The 20,390-nt window shown below is 47.8% G+C and overlaps 1 protein-coding gene across 4 annotated transcripts in view; it reads right to left on the bottom strand.

The window, feature by feature from the left end:
• EP400 (E1A binding protein p400) overlaps nucleotides 1-20,390 on the bottom strand; it is a 346,882-nt gene that overhangs the window by 53,101 nt on the left and 273,391 nt on the right. For all 4 annotated transcript variants that reach the window (XM_073557025.1, XM_073557023.1, XM_073557026.1 and 1 more), the window contains one exon: nucleotides 13,844-13,971. In XM_073557025.1, coding sequence (XP_073413126.1) covers nucleotides 13,844-13,971 — 128 coding nt within the window. The remainder of the gene's footprint in view (nucleotides 1-13,843; nucleotides 13,972-20,390) is intronic.

The following is a 20,390-nucleotide window of genomic DNA, read 5'->3' on the forward strand; positions in this document are numbered from 1 at the left end:
CAATACTCACTCCACCCGACGCTGAAACGCCCGTACTGTGATACCAAGTCGGGTAGCGAGATCTAGACATATCTGGGACTCTCCCTTTTTTAAAATGTGTCTCCTGCATGAAAACTATACTAGACTTCTTTGAGTGCAAAAGATTCATCACTTGGCTTCTCTTATTCGGAGAGCGTAAGCCCTTTACATTATACGAGGCCACAGTTATAGTGGCTAGGTTCACCTTATCACCCATAGTTTGTTAAAGAAAGTAATAAAAAGGATTCCTCCGTCATCAAACCACCGAAATTAAAAGAAAAAAACAAAAAGATGAGAAAAATAACAAAAAACCTAAAAATTATTAAGATAAAACATGAGAAATACAACAAGAACCAACTACCTGTCTGTGGCAGAGGCAGGGGGTCAAAAATACCTCCCATAACAGAACAGGAAAAAACATTTCTGACACACGAGTGGCATATGTTAACTTATACGGCAATTGAATGATATCAACACCTGAGTAAATGTCAAACTTAGCAAGCTAAAATAAGATAGAGCATGTCCGAACGGGCCGAGGGGTCCGGCTCCAGTATGGAAAAAACAAATACAACCGGGAGAATCACAAGAAAGCTCAAGGGGGTATCTCCTTTTCCGTTCCAGATTTCCCTCTTTTGGGAGTCAAGCGTCTCTTTCCCAAGACCCAGTCCTCCTGTCCTCCAGTAAAAGCATGGACAGGGGGAGGTGTGCGATGATCCATGTCTAGAGGTAGCCAGGAAGGAATGTCCATAGGGGCAATGCCAAAAGCGTCCCATATTTTGGGTAAATCTTCAGGGGTCCGAACCATTATTTGCCTACCATCTCCTTGTATAGATATACCAAACGGAAACAGCCATTTATATAAGATTTTACGCGAGCGTAACACCTCCAGGAGGGGCCTTAGGACTCTTCTTTTTGCAAGGGTCGACGGCGCAACGTCCTGATAAAGATGAATAGCAGATCCCTCATAAGAAAGATTTTTAATGTCTCTTGAAGCAGACAAAATAGCATTGGTATCCAAATAGCTCAATAGGCCGCAAATCACATCCCTCGGAGGTTCCGTTGGTTTCGGCTTTGGTCTAAGCGATCTATGCACCCTTTCTATTACAATTCGGTCACATGTTTCTTGTGGGATTAAGAGGGCAAAGATCTCTTTAGTAGCTTTTTCTAATATCTCTGTGGAAACACTTTCAGGCAAGCCTTTTATCCGTATGTTCTTTCTGCGACTCCGATTTTCCTGATCCTCAAGGGCCAGAAAAGAGTTGTTAAGCTGTACTCTGTGGTAATCTAGATGCTCTCTCATGGCATTGGAGTGGCTAATGATAGAGGACTGAGAGGACTCCAAAGACTCCACTCTATTACCAATGTGTAACAAGTCCGCTCTCATACCAGATATTTCTTTAACCAATGGTTTCATAGCCTGTGCTAATAATTTTTTAAAAAACGATCTAGAAAGTTTCCCAGAGTCTGATTGAGTGACATCGCTGCCAGAAGCATCGTCACTGGAGTCTGAGTCCTCGGCATGCTCCTCCTCCACAACTTCCACAGGGAGCCCTTTAGCATTAGGCTTAGACGTAGCAGATTTGTTTTTCAAAAATTTATCCATTTCACCCTGTTTGCTTCGATACACCTCCGCAGCCAGCGGTTTTGCACGCTCTTTATTAGTTTTGACCATTTTGCTCAATTGAAGCGTGCCTAAAATTTACCACCCGTGCGTCAAGAAAAGTCTAGTACAGCATTTTTCTAAATAAAAATAACCCCATGTAACTTGGAGGGCGAGGGGTTAATAATTGGAAACATCCGCGGGGATCTGCTGGAGCCGGTAGAGACAGGGTAGCGCCAACTCTCCACTGCTGCGTTTCAGAAAAGACACAATGTTCTCCTCACCAGGGTCTCATAAATCAGCAGACAGCAGCACTTCTATGTGGGGGGAGCGATATCCCCCGTTCCAAAAACAACTCAGGCCTTGCAGAAAGTCTCAGCAAAACCGGGGGCCGTCAACAACCTGTCTGGCCCAGAGCCAGCACCCTCCTCCACCGCATGCAGCGACAGCAATCCCCGCAGGCCCCACAGACAGCTCACCGGGGGTTTCCTCTCACCGCCTTGTGCTCCAACGGGCGAGACCGCTCCCTGTTCCGCAGTCTCACACCTCTACCAAGGGCCTCCTGCGGTCCGGATCTCCAGGTCTTGTGCTCAGGGGGATATATAAAGATGGCGCCCGTCTCCCTCCAGCGCCGCAGCACCCTCCACGAGGCCGCTCAGCGCTCCGGTGCCACGTCTCCACACCACCCCTCACCTTCTTCTCCAAGCCCGGGGCACTCTAAAAATCCTTTTTGCCGCTTTTATCCGGGCCAAATAAGGCAATGTTGTGGCTAGGAGCGGGAGCTGCCATAAAACACGTCCTCCCTGTGTGAGATCCAGGCCACGCCCCCGGGTCTGTGTCATTTCACACTGGTTCACACATTTTTACTGGCTCTTTTAGGATGATGCATATGTACCTATTAAGGTGGAGGGAAGTTTGTGAATGCATAGTCCATGGCATAGAATATGGGTTGGAATTTGGTAATTGTGCATGTTAGGTTGTGTTCATTGATACATAACTCTTTATGGGTATTGACTGATATTTACAATTTTGAGCACATCTTATATTGTGATGAGATTGTTATATTCATGCCTTGTTCTTTTGGACTAATGTGCTGTATCCTTCCTTATGATTGTTTGTGATACCTTGGTGTCCCCTAAACGGCATTATGCTTTTATTTGAAGGATTTTCCAATAAAATTGTTTTTAATATTATTTGGGATCTCTTCTTTGTTCCATATGATTTTTATGGGATTTGTTTATAATAGCAAAACAGATGTGACAGACATGAAAATCTGAAGCAGAATAATGCAGTTTTCTTTTTATAACAGGAATGTTCTTGACTTTGTTGTGGATTTTTAGAATGAAATTTATACCAAAAAGCCCATTAAATCCAGCAAACATGTATGTAAGGTGGCTGTCTAAACTGTCTAATTTCTGAACAACAGAGTTGTTGTCAACTCACAGCAGATGAATTACACAGTTATAAGTGTCAAAAAATACAAGACGATATCGGGGCTAAATAGCAGGCAGGAATGATCTAAACTACTCTGGCATGACAGAACAGATGATGGAGTGTGTTCTTATGTTTATTCAGGAGAGCCTATTTTTAGCTAAAAAAAAAAAAGCTGCAACAAATCCTGATATATGAATCGAACCTTAAAGTATGTTCACACATGGCATTTCTGTTGCGCATTTTCTGCAGCATATTAGGTAATTAAAGAAGGATTATTGGTACTCACCGCAAAAACAGGATTTTTTGGCTACTCACCATAAAATTTGTTTCTCTGAGCTTTCATTGGGGGACACATGAAATCATGGGTATAAATATGCTGCAGTAGGAGGCTGAAACTATGCACAAAAAAAGGTAGCTCCTCCTCTGCAGTGTACACCCCACCGACCAGCACTAGATATTCAGTTAGTGAGAAAGCAGTAGGAGAAGCAACAAACAAAAGAGAAAGAAAACACACAAACTCAAACTGTAACAATATAATACAGAGCTGTTAAACTTGGGAGGGTGCTGGTGTCCCCCAATGAAGGCTCAGAGAAACAGATTTTACGGTGAGTAGCCAAAAAATCCTGTTTTCTCTGTCGCTTCACTGGGAAACACAAGAAACCATGGAACATCCCAAAACAGTACCCAAGGGGAGGTAACAGCAGAAAAACTCCATTCAGGTCGGAGAACTCACCGCTGCCGCCTGCAAGGTCTTTCTACCTAAGCTGGCATTCACCGAAGTGTAGGCATGGAATGGATCCTGAAAAAATTTTGCTAACATGTGGATGGAGGACCAATTATCGCTCTACAGAGCGGAGGTCCTATAAGTACCGCCAGGAGGCGCACACTGCCCAGATAGAGTGTGCCTTAAACACAGGAGAAGGTGCTCTGCTCTGACCCGGTAAGCCTCCAATTGCCTTCCAGATCCGGCGAGCAATCATTGACCTGGAAGCCAGAGGACCTCTATACACACACAAACACACACACAAGCCCGTGTTCTGAAAAATAAGGGGGGGTGGCCTTAGCCAGATATGCGCACGTCGCCCTGACCAGGTAACCTGATGAGAAAACGCTTTGGAGGATAAGTCCAAGCTGGACGAAAAGGAAGAGAATCAAGAATGATGGGGGGGGGGGCTGACACCTGATGTGAGCGGACGGATGCTGGCGTTCCTCCGCTGTGCAAAACCTATTATCCTGCCGTGAAATCCCTCCAGAGTCCCGGTGTTGGTCTACTCTGGTGGGGGAAGGGAGAGGAGTCTGACCCCGACGTGCAGCTTCACCAGGAACGGCCGTGATGGGTGCGGGGAACCAGGTTCAAGATGGCGCCGGCAGCACTGAGGCGAGGGAGAGAGCGGATGCCACCAATGCCTCCTACGCAAGGAGGTTAGAAGTAGCAGCCAGGCTGGAAAAGTATGCCTGGGTGGAGGGAGCTGCGAAGGAGGTGGCTGAGGTGAGGAGGGAGAATGATGGAGGGAGAATGATGGAGAGACAGAAACAGATAAGGATGAAGACTCAGAAGAAGAAGTGGTGCGGGGGGAGTCAGAGGGGGAGGAAGAGCGCCAGGAGCAGGAGAACATGGAGCAGGAAGCTGGTGTGGAGCATGAAGTGGGGGAGCCCACGCTGTGTGACATTTATAATTTGGTTAAATTCTGTAAAACCACATTAACATCCCTTACTCACAGAGTGGATGGGGTCAAAAGTGAGGTGACTAAACTGAAAGCGGCCATGAATAAAGTTGATACCAGAATAGGTGCAGTGGAGGAAAGAGTGAGTGTGCTGGAAGATCAACTTGCTAAGATGCAGAAATCTAACACTCAATGTCTGCAGAAATATGCTGCCTTGGCAGATAAAAATGATGACTTGGAAAACCAGTCCAGAAGGAATAATGTGAGACTTGTGGGCATCCCTGAAAAAGCTGAAGGGACTGATCCTACGAAGTTTATTGATGAATGGCTCCGAAGTAAGATTGGCGTCACCAATTTGTCTAAACTGTTTGCAGTGGAGAGGGCCCATCGTGTCCCCACGAGACCCCTTCCTCCTGGATCTCCCCCTCGTACCATCATTGCCAAAATACTTAATTACAGAGACAGAGACACCATACTGACGAAAGCCATAGAAGCTGATGATATGTGTATCAATGGTCAAAAGATCTATATTTATCCGGACTACTTGGCTGAAGTGCAAAAACAGAGGATTAAGTACGGAGCAGTGAAGCAGAGGCTGAGAGACTTGGCATTGAGCTACTCCACACTATACCCAGCAAAGCTCAGGGTTGTGGCCCTGGGCATGGTTCATTTTTGCTCAATGCCGGAGGAGGCTACCAAATGGTTGGACTCAAATACTAATAAACTTAAGGCGCGAAAGGAAAGAGGGAAGTGAGAAGACAACGAAGATTTGTATGGCAAAACTGGACGATCACCGCTTTGTGGAGTCTGATGGTTCCTGTTTTTAATATAGGATGCAGATTTAGGAGTGTTAGTTTTATGGTCAAAAAATTGTATTACTATAGTTTTGTACGAGCGAAGGAGTTGCTGGGGTGTGCTAGTTTGATAGCAACTTAGAGGTAACGTTAAGAGGGTAATCAGTATCAGGTTTACCCACTCTCTGAGAGGAGAGATTGAATATATATCAAAGTTATGTTTATGGGCTATTGTAGTGTTAAATGTTGGGGAGGGTGGAGGGAGGGAGAGTGGAAAAACTACTGTCACAATTTTCTGAGAAGACTCTGGGAGTGGTCGAGAGCCCGAAAAAGAAGGAGACAAATTGAAAAAAGGACCTGCCCGTCGCAAAAGGCAGGAAACTCTGATGCCCTGAAGACATAAGGACATGGATAAAGGCTTCCATGGAACAAAGAACACCTGCGGTTCCCAGGAAGCAATTACTGAACGAAGAGACTCCATCCTGAGAAGACAGACAGGCTCCTCCACTCAGTAATCTTGGATTCATGACGAGTCACACGGAGGAAAATCTACCAGGACTGGCCCTGGGGGTTCTACCCCTCTCGTCACAGAAACAGCTAAAGGATGATTTAATGGAAACCTTTTTTTCTATCCTGGCGAGTTTGTGGATTCTCTTGGTGGGACAACTCATCCGTTGAAGGGAAACGTTGGAAGTACCGAAATTCACGTGACAAAGGAGAACGGCGAGGCTTGGCCTGAGGAAGTAAAGAACTCATGCTTCCGGTGGCCTCCTTAATAATCTGGTCCAACTTGGAGCCAAACTGATGGGAGCCCTGGAAAGGCAAGTTGGTAAGGGACTTCTTTGAGGATAAGTTCGCCTGCCATGCTTTAAGCCAAATGGTCCTTCAGATGGCCACTATATTGCTGGACGCCTGAGCAGCACATACAGCAGAGTCCAGGGAGGCGTATACCATGTACTTCTCTGCATGAGCAATTTGGTCAGCGAGGTCGGCCAATTCCTCCGGTCGGGCTCAAGAAAGAATGCCCTGACGGAGCTGATTAGCCCTATGCCGCTATCGACTTTGCCACCCAGGTGGAGGCAAAGGCAGGGCAGAATGAAGAAGCGGCTGCTTCAAAAGCTGACCTTGCAAAGGGCTCTATGAGTCTGTCATTGGTGTCCTTGAGAGAAGTTCCATCCGGAAGAGCGAGGACTGTATTGGTAGATAGTCTGAAAAACCGGAGGGTCCACAGTTGAAGAAGTGGTCCAGTTAGCAGTGAGCTCAAGGGAGAACAGATATAGGATGCAGAGGTGCTTCCTTCTGTGAAGGCGGCAGGTCGGGTTTTCCCATTCCTTGGAAAGTACCTCCCTCAAATTCTCTGAGGGGCAAAGACCTTAGGAGCTGGTTTTGACCGTCTGAACGAAACCGCCTGTCCTGCGGGTTCCGTAGCGGTATCCTTAATGTTAAATGTCTGGTTGACAGCCATAATGAGGCTCTGAACCATGTCTCTCCTATTAGAGGCCCAGTAAGAGTCCGGGTCTGAGTAATCCTTGGACAGCACATCCAAAACTGCTATGGCAGACTCCAGGGAAGAGGCCCGGGAAAAAAGTCCGTCGGCAGAGGTCAAAGTACTAGAATGGCTCTCCCACCTAGATCTATTACAGCCTCTGAAGGTAGGCACAGCCGGAGACAATTGCAATTCGCTAGTAACGGCAGAGGTAGGAAGGGAAAATCTGTCAAGGACGGACATCAGGGACTGCAAAACCTTGGTGAGGTCCGTGACCGACTGCAACAAGCCCACACTGGGATGGGGGCATCATTCTGACCTGGGGCAGTGGGGGGGCTACTGGGTAGCAGGCGCAGGGGTGCTTCTGCAGACCTAACAGAGGGGAGAGGACTGTCCTGAAGGGAGTTTGCAATTATATGTGGTGCAAACAAAATGTCTGACAAGAGCAGAGGAAGAAGAGGAGGGAGGAGAACGCTCTCCTTTAGGATGAGACATGATGAGAAGCAGACCCACTATCTGGTGCCAAAAGGTTAGGGGACAAAGGAAATTGCAGAGGAGAGTGTCAGTCTGCAGAGCAGAGCTACTCACAAGAAGATGCAGGTCCTTCTGGACTGTAGAGGGCTCCAGGAGACAACCAGGGATGCTGGATAATTGTGGAGGAGATAAGAGAGTCCCCTGTAGAGATGCCATCTTCTGGGACCGGATGCAGGTAAATGGAGGGCGGAAGAGGAAGACCCGCAGGGAGAGAGTGCGTGCAGAAGGAGAGAAGAGGGGTCATTATTTCAAAAGCCCGCTCGGCGAGGACAAAAGTGAGCGGAGCTACTGCTCGGAAGTGGGAGGAACCAATAGTAGGGAAGTAGACGGAGCTAACTGCTGGGAAGTGGGCAGAACTAACCGCCGGGAACAAGAGGAGGGAGAGAGACAGCAACCCCTGGGATCCCTGCACAACCGAGGTGAAGGGGCAGAGCTACCCACCAGAAACAGCAGGAGAGGGCAGGCTATTGATGGGCGGGAAAAAAGCTAACTGCTGAAGCCGGGGCCTAAATTTATAACTGAGGTCCCGGAGACAGGGGAGGGCGTCGCGGAGGCCTGGACTGCCTGTCAGGTAACCTAGAATGAAGGGTAACCCAGAATGCAGGGGAAACAGGCCTACTATGGATCAAAAACTGCCTATATCTAAAAGGAAGGCCCCTGTACTAGAGACTCTAAATATAAAAGGCCCCTTTAACTACAAACCCTCTAGTAAAAAACAACTAGGGGGATAGGGGGGTAGTAAAACTCATCCATCTTCTTCTGTCATCTTCCTCCATCTTCACATTATCGTCATCCTTCTGTTCTTTTCTTCTTCTTTATCAGGATCTTCTCCCCTGACACCTTCGGGCTCCTGACAGAGAGAGAAGAAAGGGAGATACATCTCTCCATCCAGACCTTCATCAGACGTCCGAGCCTCTTGGGTATGTGGGACGTACATGCCTCCTGAAACCGACAGGTTCTGGTGGGTGAGTAGATAGGAGACAGGGGCCAGGACCAATGTTCGGATCACCTAAACACTCTTCTGTGTTAGGGTCCTGCCGGCTAGACATATGAGGATACGGGGTGGCAGTACATGCCGTACTCAGTCTCTACGAAGGAGTACAGTTGTGACTGTTCACATTGTATCCCTCCAGAGGTAAGGGTAGAAGATCCATCTGAAAAGAAATGACGAACAGTGAGGTAGATATGGGTCTAGTGTCAACCTCCTACTGACACTAAGCTAAACTGAATATCCTAGTCCCGATCGGTGGGGTGTACACTGCGGAGGAGGAGCTACCTTTTATTGTGCATAGTGTCAGCCGCATACTCCATGGTTTCCGGTGTTCCTCAATGAAGAGATAGAGAAATCTCTTTATTGGAGCCTTTGTTGTGGAAAACAGGTAACCATGGGTGTATGCTGCTGTCTCAAGAAGGGTGACACGATGCAAAAAAAGTTAGCTCATCCTCAGCAGGGTACACCCACCAAATAGCACAAGGCTCAGCAGTTAGCGAGAAAGCAGTAGGAGACGCAACGATATAATAACTATGCACAGGTCCAACAAAGGCACTCAGGCCCAACAGAGGCACAAACAAGGGAGGATGCTGTGTTACCCAATGAAGGCTCCAAGAAAGAAATTTACGGTGAGTATCAAAAATCTTTCTTTATCGCTTCATTGGGGGACACAGGTAACCATAGGACATTTTAAAGCAGTCACAAGTGAGGGAACAGAAGAACATGCCCAATTCAGGTAAGGGAACGGACCAACGTCGCTTGCAGCACCTTTCTACCTAGGCTAGCATCAACCAAGATTTAGGTATGCAGCCTGTAGAATCTTGCGAATGTATGAAGGAATGACCAGGTAGCGGCCTTGCACATTTGGGTAGCAGAGGCCTGGTGACAAATGGCCAAGGAGACCCCCACCTAACAGGTGAAGTGAGCCCTCACTCCCGAAGTGGGAGGTCTATCCTTAACGTGATAAGCCTCCAGTATAGCAGAACAGATCCAGTGAGCAAAAGTAGACCTCGAGGTTGAGTCCCTTACGACGACCCTCAAGAATCACAAACCAAGCATCAGAACGTCTGAAGGATTCTGTCCTTGAGAGGTAGAGATGTAAGGCTCTGACATGGTCCAGCTTGTCAAGAGACCTTTCCAGGGAATGGGAAGGGGACAGGCAGAAGGAAGGACTATATCCTCGTTGAGATGGAATGGTTAGACTACCTTGAAAAGGAACTGGTCGTAGGACCACCTTGTCCTGGGATGGAGGATGAGGAAGGGAGAGTGGCATGAGAGGGCTGCTAATTCAAAGACTCATTTAATGGAAGTGATCGCAACCAAGAATGCAATATTCCAAGAGAGAAAGGAAGAAGCAATGTCTTAAATGGGTTCAAAGGAAGGTCTGTGAAGAACGCTCAAAACTAGGTTAAGGTCTCACAGGTCCACAGGGGGATGATATGGTGGCGCTAGGCGAGCAACTTCCTGAAGGAAGGACTTAACCTGCCGACAAGAGGCCCAGTTGTAACAGAATTGAGAGACTAAAAGACCGGACCTTTGAGGGTACCAAGAGACAACCCAGACTCTTGGCCTGTAAGAAGGCCCAGATAGATGGAGGAAAAAAAAAACATGGTGGCTGTGTGACTGTCTCCACACCAGCGAAAGAAAGCTTTCCAGGTCCAATGATAAATGTTGGAGGATGAAGATTTCCTTGACTTGATCATGGTCTGTATGACCTGGGACGAGAAACCTGCCTCCCTCAGGACTATGGCTCCAACAGCCATGCTCTTAAATTGAGAGACCAAGAGTTCTGGTGGAAGAGGGGACCCTGAGAGAGTAGGACTTGAAGTTTCTAGGGTACATCTGCGAGCAGGTTGACTAACTCTGCATACCAGGCTCTACTGGGCCAGTCTGGAGCCACAAGTATGACTAACGCCTTCCGCTATTGATCTTCTTGACGAGTCTGGGTATCTGGAGAAGAGGTGGAAAAAGGTAAGGAAGGTGGAACAGAGACCATGGAATGACCAGGGCTTCGAATCCGACTGTGAGTGGGTCGTGAGACCTGGCTACGAAACAAGGAACCTTGTTATTCATCCGAGACACCACCAGATCGACGTCTGGGGTGCCCACCTCTGTCAGATTTGATTTAACATGGTTGAGTTGAGGGACAACTCGCTCGAGGAAAGGGCCTGACCACTTAGGAAGTCATGGGCCCAATTGTCCATGCCTGGAATGTGCACAGCTGATATTGCTGCAATGTGTGAGACCTCCAAAATAATGGAATTGAACCGTGTCCCGCCCTGATGATTGATGTATGCCACGGCCGTAGCATTGCTGGACTAAATGTGAACTGGGCGGTCTTCTAAAAGGACCTACCAGTGGAGTAAGGAGAGGCAGAGAGCTCTGAGCTACAGGATGTTGATAGTGAGAAAGGTTTACCGAGAGTTCAAGCGATCCAGTTGGAGAGGACTAGTATGGAACTGTGCGAAAGGGACGGCTTCCATTGTGGCAATCATCTTACCCAGTGCTCACACGCGGAGTAGAAAAGAGTGGGGGAATGGGTATCTTAGAGAGCAAATGCCCTGGCAGAGCACTCAGATCTCTTCTGGGAGAAGGACTCTGGTGCAGGCGGTATCGAAAAGCATGACTAAGAAAACTAGGTGGTGAGCCGAGATCAGAGACGACTTCGCAGTGTTGACTAGCCAGCCTAAGAGAGCAAGTGTGTCAAGAGGGATCTGAAGACAAGACTTTTGCAACAGTCTCGGAAGGACGGGGTCTTGATCAGGAGGTTGTCGAGGTAGGGGATGATTACTATCCCTTTGGCGTGAAGAATGGCCATGACGGACACCATGACCTTCCTAAACACACTGTGTGCGGAGATCAATCCGAAGGGGAGAGGTGTGAACTGCTAGTGGGACCCCTGGACAGCGAAGCAAAGAAACCTCTAAACAGCAATGCAAATCGGAGCGTGGAGATAGGCATCCTGGATGTCCACTGACCAGAGGAATTCCTCAGGTTCCATAGAGGCAATCACAGAACGGAGGGACTCCAATTTGCAGTGAAGAATGTGCACCCACTGGTTTAGGAGCTTGAGTTCCATGATTGGGCGAAGTGAGCTGTTGTCCTTTGGGACCACGAAGGGGTTTGAATAGAAACCAGAGAAGCGACCCTGAAAGGGGATGGGTACAATGACACCTGCCTGGAGATGGCCTGAAAGAATCAGAGAAATTGGGCTAGGACCCTTAGGGGGTGTGGGTGAGAAGAAAATTCTATTTTGTAACCAGTGGTAAAGATCTCACTGAGCAAGGCGTCGTCCACTACGGAGAGACACGAATCTCGGAATAGAGGGGACGGACACCCACCCCAAGAGGATTCTCAGGTGGTGGTGACCTGTCATGCAGAAGAGAATCTATTAGATTGGGATCTTGACGTCTTGGTGACCCTTTGAGCGCCATGGAGGTGCAGGTTTGAAGGATGGCTTCCTTTTATCTCGAAAGGTAGGAGACTGGTGTCATTCAGAAAAGGCACAGGGATAGGAAAGCTGTCGAAAGGAGCGAAGTTGAAAAAGGCGTCTCCTGGTGGGGGATGTTTAGGCTTAGGCTGAGAGGTGCTTTTACCGCTGGTGGCGTCTGAGATGAGTTGATCCACTTTGGATCCAAAGGAAAGGTTAAGTGGATGCTCTAGGACCTGTACCAGGGACTGCAATACCTTGGTTTGGTCAGCTACCAATTGTGATATAGCAACAGCCCACTCTGGGGAAGGGATGTGCTCTCATCCTGGGCGGCTCCTGTGAGGCCTGTCTGGAGGGGGTTTCCAACATGGGCAGAAGGTCATGGCCTGATCTGTGGACCCCTCCTTTTTGCAGAGGGCACAGATGTAATGAATGATAGTTTGGGGAAGGAGGGGGGTGGGTGGTGAAGGAGTGAGACTCCCCAGTTCTGTGTATATGTAGTAGCCAAGGAGCCCATCCTAAGATATAGGGAAAAAACTGCCTGAATAGAACCTACCCAGTCCTGGAAGAAGATTCTCCGTCTGTGCAGGCACTGTGCGCCTGTGAAGGAGTGTCTCTGTGGAGCTGCAAGACTCAAGCTGCAAGTGAGGGAGAAAGGTGGCGGAGCCAGAAGACGCACACTGAAAACCCACACTTTAAAAGAGAAACAAGTGCTCCCATAAGAGGGAGTGAGCTCTTGCGCGCTGATTGGATGGTGCCCACAAGAGGAGCGTATCCAGCGGTGTGGAGGCCTCGGGAAGCCAGGGACTAAATTTCTAAGCATAGGTGCCAGCACACCATAAAGAGTACGCAGGAGGGGGAAAAAGGCCTCGTTGGACAATATATGAAACACAGATAAAGACCACCTTCTAGTAAGAAACCTATCCTCATAAGGGAGTCCTGAATCAAAAGGGTTTTTTCTTCTTTCTTCTATTGCTGCCCCCAGCATGTTGAAGAGGGACTGTGGAAGGAAAAAGTATTTATTCCGGACGAGGTCCCGACTCATTCACAGTCCCGAGGATGGCATCAGGATCCCCCAGGAGAGGGGGGGTTGACTATGAACTAAATCCTCCTTCCCACGCAACGTCATGGTCCCAGACAGTACAGAAGACGGTGTCGACCCTGCATGGGGGGGGTTGTTAACTGGGGAAGTGACGATGGTTTTCCTCTCTGCACTGTTTGCAGAGGAGTGGGCTGGGGGGTGTGTGTGAAAGACAAGCATGGAGTGTTAGGGGGATAGGGTCCTGCCTCGCAGACCAAAGAGGGTAGGATGAGGATCAGACCACACTGTTCTCTTGGTCTCTTAGGTGGGAAATCAAGGTGAGAAGTTACACCCTGAAGAGAAGGATCTAAGGATCTATAAAACAAAGGGAAAAGATTAACAACACTCAACAAGGTGACCTAAAGAAAACTGATCGGGAAAAAGAACCAGGTCTGCCTACTATTGACTCTAAGCTAAAATTGCTGAGCCTTGTGGCAGTTGGTGGGTGTATACTGCTGAGGAGGAGCTAACATTTTTTGCCTAGTGTCAGCCTCCTAGCGACAGCAGCATACACCCATGGCTACCTGTGTCTCCCAATGAAGCGATAAAGAAAACACACAGCGTCTTACAGTACCAGTATAACCAATGAGATTTCTGAAATCTCATGCACAAACTGCACTTTTTTCACTCGTATTTTGAGCACTTTTTGCCCATTAAAAGGAACAGTTAAAAAGGTACGTACAAGAAAACAAACCAAAAAGTGCATATTGAATGCAGCGCTTTTCCTGCCACCACTCTTTTTGTGCACAAAAAAAGCTGAAAAAACACAATGTGTGAACATATCCTTACAAGGGCTAACTTTAATGCTTACCTTCTGTTGACCCAATGTGGTCTGTGTCTGTAGAGTCTTCTGCTGTTGCTGGGACTGTGTAGGATGATGTTGCTTTAACTTCAACAATGGCTGCATATGTAATGGCTGGGCCATGACAGTTTGCCCCCCTAAACAACAAAGCAGACACAAAAGAAAAATATTTTATAACAGAGAGTAGCCCCACAAAAAAAAAATAAAAATAAAAAAAAAAAAAAATTATATATCTCTCTCTATCTCTAAGCCCGGGGTCTCGGAGTCCAGACGTGTGACTGTGCCAAATTTTGTGGCTGTAGCTGCGACGGAGCAGATGCCAATCCCGGACATACAAAATTTGGCACAGTCACACGTCTGGACCCCGAGAGTGTCCTAAGCTATGTTGTGAGGCGAAATTTTAACTCCGCGAGTTCCAATTCACCAAACAATTTTGCCCCTATCTACATACTGGGGAAAAAGTGTGTGTGTAACAAGCCCCGCCCCTCATTATGTCATAATGGTTGCCATGGCAACGCTGATGTCATCATAGATGGCAAGCCCTGCCACTCATTATGATGTCATAATGGTTGACTATGGGATGGAGGATGTGTGATGGGTATATGGGCACTGGACTATGGGATGGAGGATATGTATAATGGGTATATGGGCACGGGACTATGGGATGGAGGATGTGTGATGGGTATATGGGCACTGGACTATGGGATGGAGGATATGTATGACGGGTATATGGGCACTGGACTATGAGATGGAGGATATGTATGACGGGTATATGGGCACGGGACTATGGGATGGAGGATATGTATGATGGGTATATGGGCATGGGACTATGAGATGAAGGATGTGTGATGGGTATATGGGCACTCGACTATGGGATGGCGAATATGTGTGATGGGTATATGGGCATGGGACTATGGGATGGAGGATGTGTGATGGGTATATGGGCACTCGACTATGGGATGGAGGATAATTATAATTTGCTATAACTTACCAGAGTTAGTTACTATGCACACACATACATATACACACTCGTGTATAAGCACCTGAGAAATTCACCTCTCTGGGGTACATCGATGCTCACCACTGTCTGCCGCTTCCTGTTACAGTGACTGTTCAGCCAGCAGAGGGCGCAGCGCGAACTAGCCACGTCACCGCGCCCCCTGCTGCCTAAACGTTACTGACACAGAATGCAGCAGACAGAGCTGAGCAGCGATGGACCCCGGACAGGTGAATATCACTATACTTACCCACTCCTGGCGCGGTCTCTGCAGCCCCGCTTCCCCACGGTCTCCCTTCCTGCCTTCTGCGGTCACGTGATAACGCTCATTACACTCATGGATATGCGCATATTCATGAGTTTAATGAGCGGTACCACATGACCGCTGAAAGCAGGGAGGGAGACCGTGGAGTGGAGAAGCGGGGGGGGGGGGGGGCTGCGGAGACCGCGCCAGGTGGGGGTAAGTATGATCTGTGACACCCCCCGCTCCCCCTCCTCCGCTGACCCCCAGGTATATGACTCGTGTATAAGCAGAGAGGGGGACTTTCAGCCCCAAAAAATGGGCTGAAAATCTCGGCTTCTACACGAGTATATACGGTATATATATATAGCTAAAACAAAAGGTGTACTAATGTTTTGCAAATTGTGCTAAATAGCGAAAGTAAGTAATATTAGTTGTTACTCTTCAAAATATGCTAATATTCATTGCACGGTTGTCAACTGGAAGACAGCCGCTATGAAGAACAAATGTCCAGAGACATCGAAAAACAAGCACCAGTCTCTGGTCATCCATAGGTTGTACAGAATATTGCAGATGTGTGGTAGAACTGAGAAAGGTGCAAGTGAAGAGTTGTTGACTTTGCATGGAAGAGTAGTCAATTTTAGAAAAACGGAAAAAAAGGCAGAGATGCCGATACTGCTACCACCCGCACAAGTTTGGCAAATTAATCAGGAAGCACTCTTTCAGCAAAACATTCTTACGGGTAACCAGATATATCGGTAGTCAGCGCGCAATCAAGACACAAGAACCCATAAACGTGAACACAAGAAAAAAAATGATCAAGAGCGACACTTCACTATTAAGTTAAAAAATGCAGCACTTTATTGCAGTCGACAAAAGACGAGATGGGGCATGAGGAGGTAACCAAGCGACAGCTGTTTCATGTAAACTAGTCTTTTTGTGATAGGAGTGTATTACATTATTTTTTTACAATTCACTTTGTTGTCCTCTTCAAGAAGCTGAACCTGAATATAGCAAAAATCATGGCCTCCTAAAAATTCCTATGAATAACACAGCCATCATCTGCTAGCAATAATGCAGATAATGGCTGTGTTATTCATATGCAGATAATGGCTTATGAGCCTACTACCAAGAAGGCGACACGACAAATTATGTACTACATGTTTCAGGAAGGGGGTAAACAAGCTGTTAAAGGCTATACACATTCTTATACATAAGGAATATTGTATCCCTTTCTCAGTGAATTGTCTGAGGCCGTCTTATATGTACAGTGAACACCGAAAATCTTAAAAATGTTAATAAAAAAATATACATGGGTAAAAACAGTATACAAGTTTTTGGCATCCATCGCGATACTCATTGTGAAACAATAAAGATTGCCAACTCTTACTGTAACTTTCCTACATAATAAGGATTTGCGCACAAGTTAAGTATTTGGTGCAGACATTTCAACATCTCTTGGCAGCAAAAACGCTGTGTAAAATATAGAATCATAGAATCGTAGAGTTGGAAGGGACCTCCTAGGCCATCTGGTCCAACCCCCTGCTCAAAGCAGGATTCTCTAAATCATCCCAGACAGATGTCTGTCCAGCCTCTGTCTGAAGACTTCTATTGAAGGAGAACTCACCACCTCTCGTGGTAGCCTGTTCCACTCATTGATCACTCTAACTGTCAAAATGTTTTATCTAATCATATGACCATGTTTGATGCAGGGTTTTTTTTCCACAGATTTTTTTATGCGTTTTTTGCACAGATTTTTCCCCTTATTAGTATGAGTGAAATCTGCAACAAAAACACAGGATGAATTGACATGCTGCAGAATTAAATCTTCACTAAACCTGCAAGTCAAAATAAGCAATGTGTGCATGAGACTTCAGGACTCTCGTTTTGTGACAAATCTGCGCAGAAAGAAATGTGACAAATCTGCAACATGTGCACAGGCCCTAATGCTTTAAGAAAAAAAAAAAAAGGGATTTTTGTGTACTCACCGTAAAATCCTTTTCTCCGAGCCAATCATTGGGGGACACAGAGACAGTGGGTGTTATGCTGCTGGCCACTAGGAGGACACTAAGTAAACCAGAAAAAAGTTAGCTCCTCCCCTGCAGTATACACCCTCTCGCTGGCTGAGATTTCTCCAGTTCGGTGAAAAAAAGCAGTAGCAGCATAAGCAGTCAATAATATCCATAACTAAGCCAAAGCCCTAAGAATGCTACAGTGAGCCAATAGGCTAAACAGGGTGGGTGCTGTCCCCCTCCCAATGATTGGCTCGGAGAAAAGGATTTTACGGTGAGTACACAAAAATCCCTTTTTCTCCTAAACCTCATTGGGGGACACAGAGACAGTGGGACGTCCTAAAGCAGTCCCTGGGTGGGGAGCATACATCTGCTAATACCCCATGTACCACTGAGTCAACAGTGAGGTACTGCCGACTGTAGACTGCATCCGCAGAGGCCTGAGAACGAATTAGGCAATGTTTGTAAAGGTATGCAGGCTGGATCAAGTCGCAGCCTTGTGGACAGGCCTGAGAATGAAATTAGTAATATTTTGTAAAAAGTATGCAGACTGGATCAAGTCGCAGCCTTGCAGACCTGGTCCGCAGAGGCCTGGTGCCGAATGGCCGAAGAGGCACCCACTGACCAGGTAGAGTGCGCCTTAGCCCCACTGGGACAGGAGTTTTCTGATCCAGTAGTACTACTGAATCGCCAGGGGAATTTACCTGGCTAGCGTTGCTTTTTCACGACTAGACCCTTCCTATGCCCCTCTGGAAGCATGAACAGGGCATCTGTGGAAGGGAGCTGTCCGGGAGATGAACCGCCTCAGCGCCCTAACCACATCCAGGGTGTGGAGGGCCTTCTCAATGCGATGGACTGGCGCCGGACAAAAGGAAAGGCAAAACAATTTCCTCGTTGAGATGGAAGAGACGACCTTGGGCAGGAAGGACAGGGACATCCTGAGAACTACCTTTTCCTGATGAAAAATACAGGAATGGAGAACGGCAGGACAGAGCTGCCAGTTCCAAAACTCGTCTGATTGCCGTAATTGCCACTAGAAAGACCACCTTCCAAGAGAGGACAGTGACACGTCCTGCGGCGGTTCGAAAGGCCCCGAGAACCAGGTTAAAGTCCCATGATTTCAATGGCCTTCTATAAGAAGGCGTCACATGTTGAAACTTCTGTGAATGAACATCTTGACTTGAAGTTAGGTGGCAATTTTGCGTCGGAAAAGCACTGACAAGGCCGAAATTTGGCCCTTGAGCGAGCTAAGCGCGAGGCCTGATTTTAAACCAGATTGAATGAATTCTAATATGGCCGGAATGGAAAGACACCCGAGGTGATCGACCATGATCCTTGCAACACGAAAAGAAGGTTTTCCAGGTGCGGTGATAGATGCACATAGACACAGGTTTCCTAGCACTAATCATAGTGGAAATCACGTTTGTGAGAGAACCCAGCCTGCGCTAAAAACCAGGATTCAACAGCCACGCCGTCCAAGACAGGGCCCCGGAGTTCTGGTGGTAAATCGAGCCCTGCGAATGTAGATCCATGCAATCTGGTAGTCGCCAGGGTACGTCGGCAACTAGTTGTATTAGTTCTGCATACCATGCTCGGCGCGGCCAATCTGGCGCGACAAGGATCACTGGTACTCCCTCTGCTCTGATCTTCTTGATGACCCTCGGAAGCAAGGGAAGAGGGGGAAAGATGTACGGGAGCCGGAACCGGTGCCATGGCAGAACTAGGACATCCGCTTCGATGGCGCATGGATCGCGCAATCGGGTAATGAACCGAGGAACCTTGTTGTTTAGTCTTGAGGCCATGAGATCCACATCGGGAGTCCCCCAATGATGACAAATCTGCTGAAAGACTTTCGGATGAAGAGACGACTCTCCCGAGGCAAGGCCCTGGCGACTGAGAAAATCTGCCGCCCAATTCTCTACGCCCGGGATGTGGATTGCTGAGATGGGCGAATGGTTGGTCTTGGCCCAATGGAGGATGTGACTCACTTCGTGCACGGTCAACCTGCTCCGGGAACCTCCCTGGCGGTTGATATATGCTACAGCCGTGGTGTTGTCGGTTTGGATCCTGACGGGGTGACCTGCGAGGAGATGGTGGAAACTCCGCAGAGCTAATCTGATCGCTCGTATCTCCAAAATGGTGATGGGGAAACGCGACTCTCGGGTTGACCAACGAGACTGTGCCGTGTGGTGACGAAAGACCGCACCACAGCCGAGAAGACTTGCGTCGGTGGTTACTACCAACCATCTTACTGGGAGAAAAGACCTCCCTTGATTCAGGGAGGACCTCAGTGTCCACCACCTGAGGGATTGCCTGACCCGCAGGGACAGAGGAATCCGATGGTCCAGGGAGAACGGGTTCTTGTCCTAAGCTAACAGCAACGCGTGTTGTAAGGGACAGAGGTAGAACTGTGCAAATGGAACTGCTTCCATCGCTGACACCAACTTTCCTAGAACTCTCATGCTGAAACGAATGGCGTGAGATAACAGTCGCGCTGCCTGTTTAAGGCTTGGGTCTCTCCTGGAGCGAGAATGACCAACCCGCGGGAAGTGTCCAAGATCATCCCTAAAAGGGAAATCTGCTGAGCCGGTTTTGGGAAAGACTTTTCAAAGTTTATCTTCTACCCCAGGCGAGAAAGTGAATTTACTGTTTTCCATGGACTCCTCGCAGGCTGGAAGGGACGGACCCTTGATGAGCAGGTCATCTAGAAACGGTAACACCACCACTCCGCTAGAGTGGAGAATGGCCATGACAGCCGCCATGACCTTGTTAAAGACCCTGGGAGCGGTGGCGAGTCCGAAGGGCAAGGCAACGAACTGGAAGTGTTCCTTGTGAATTGCAAAACGCAGGAACTGCTGGTGGGACGGGCAGCTCGGAATGTGAAGGTAAGCGTCCTTGATGTCGATGGATGCTAGGAACTCTTCTTTTTCCATGGAAGCGACAACTGATCGGAGAGATTCCATTCGGAATCACCGTACCTGACAAACTGATTTAACACTTTGAGATCCAAAATGGGTCACATCGTCCCGTCCTTTTTTGGAAACACAAAAAGGTTTGAATATAATCCTCTGAACCTTTTGTGATGAGGGACCGGAATGACTCCGACCCATAGCAGAGCCTGAACAGCCTGAAGGAAGGCTCTTGTCTGTTTCTTGGAGGGAGAGGAAAGGAAAAGCCGAGTTGGAGGGGGAGAAGAAAATTCTCTCTTGTATCCGGAGGACACCAGCTCCCTAACCCACTTGTCATTGGGTAGATCTATGAGATTTGGCTCCCCTAGATCCAGAAGCCCTAGGCCTGGGTTTCCAA

This window comes from Dendrobates tinctorius, unplaced genomic scaffold, assembly GCF_039654945.1.
Source record: "Dendrobates tinctorius isolate UK_male_01 unplaced genomic scaffold, ASM3965494v1 ptg000243l, whole genome shotgun sequence".
NCBI classification, from domain to species: domain Eukaryota; kingdom Metazoa; phylum Chordata; class Amphibia; order Anura; family Dendrobatidae; genus Dendrobates; species Dendrobates tinctorius.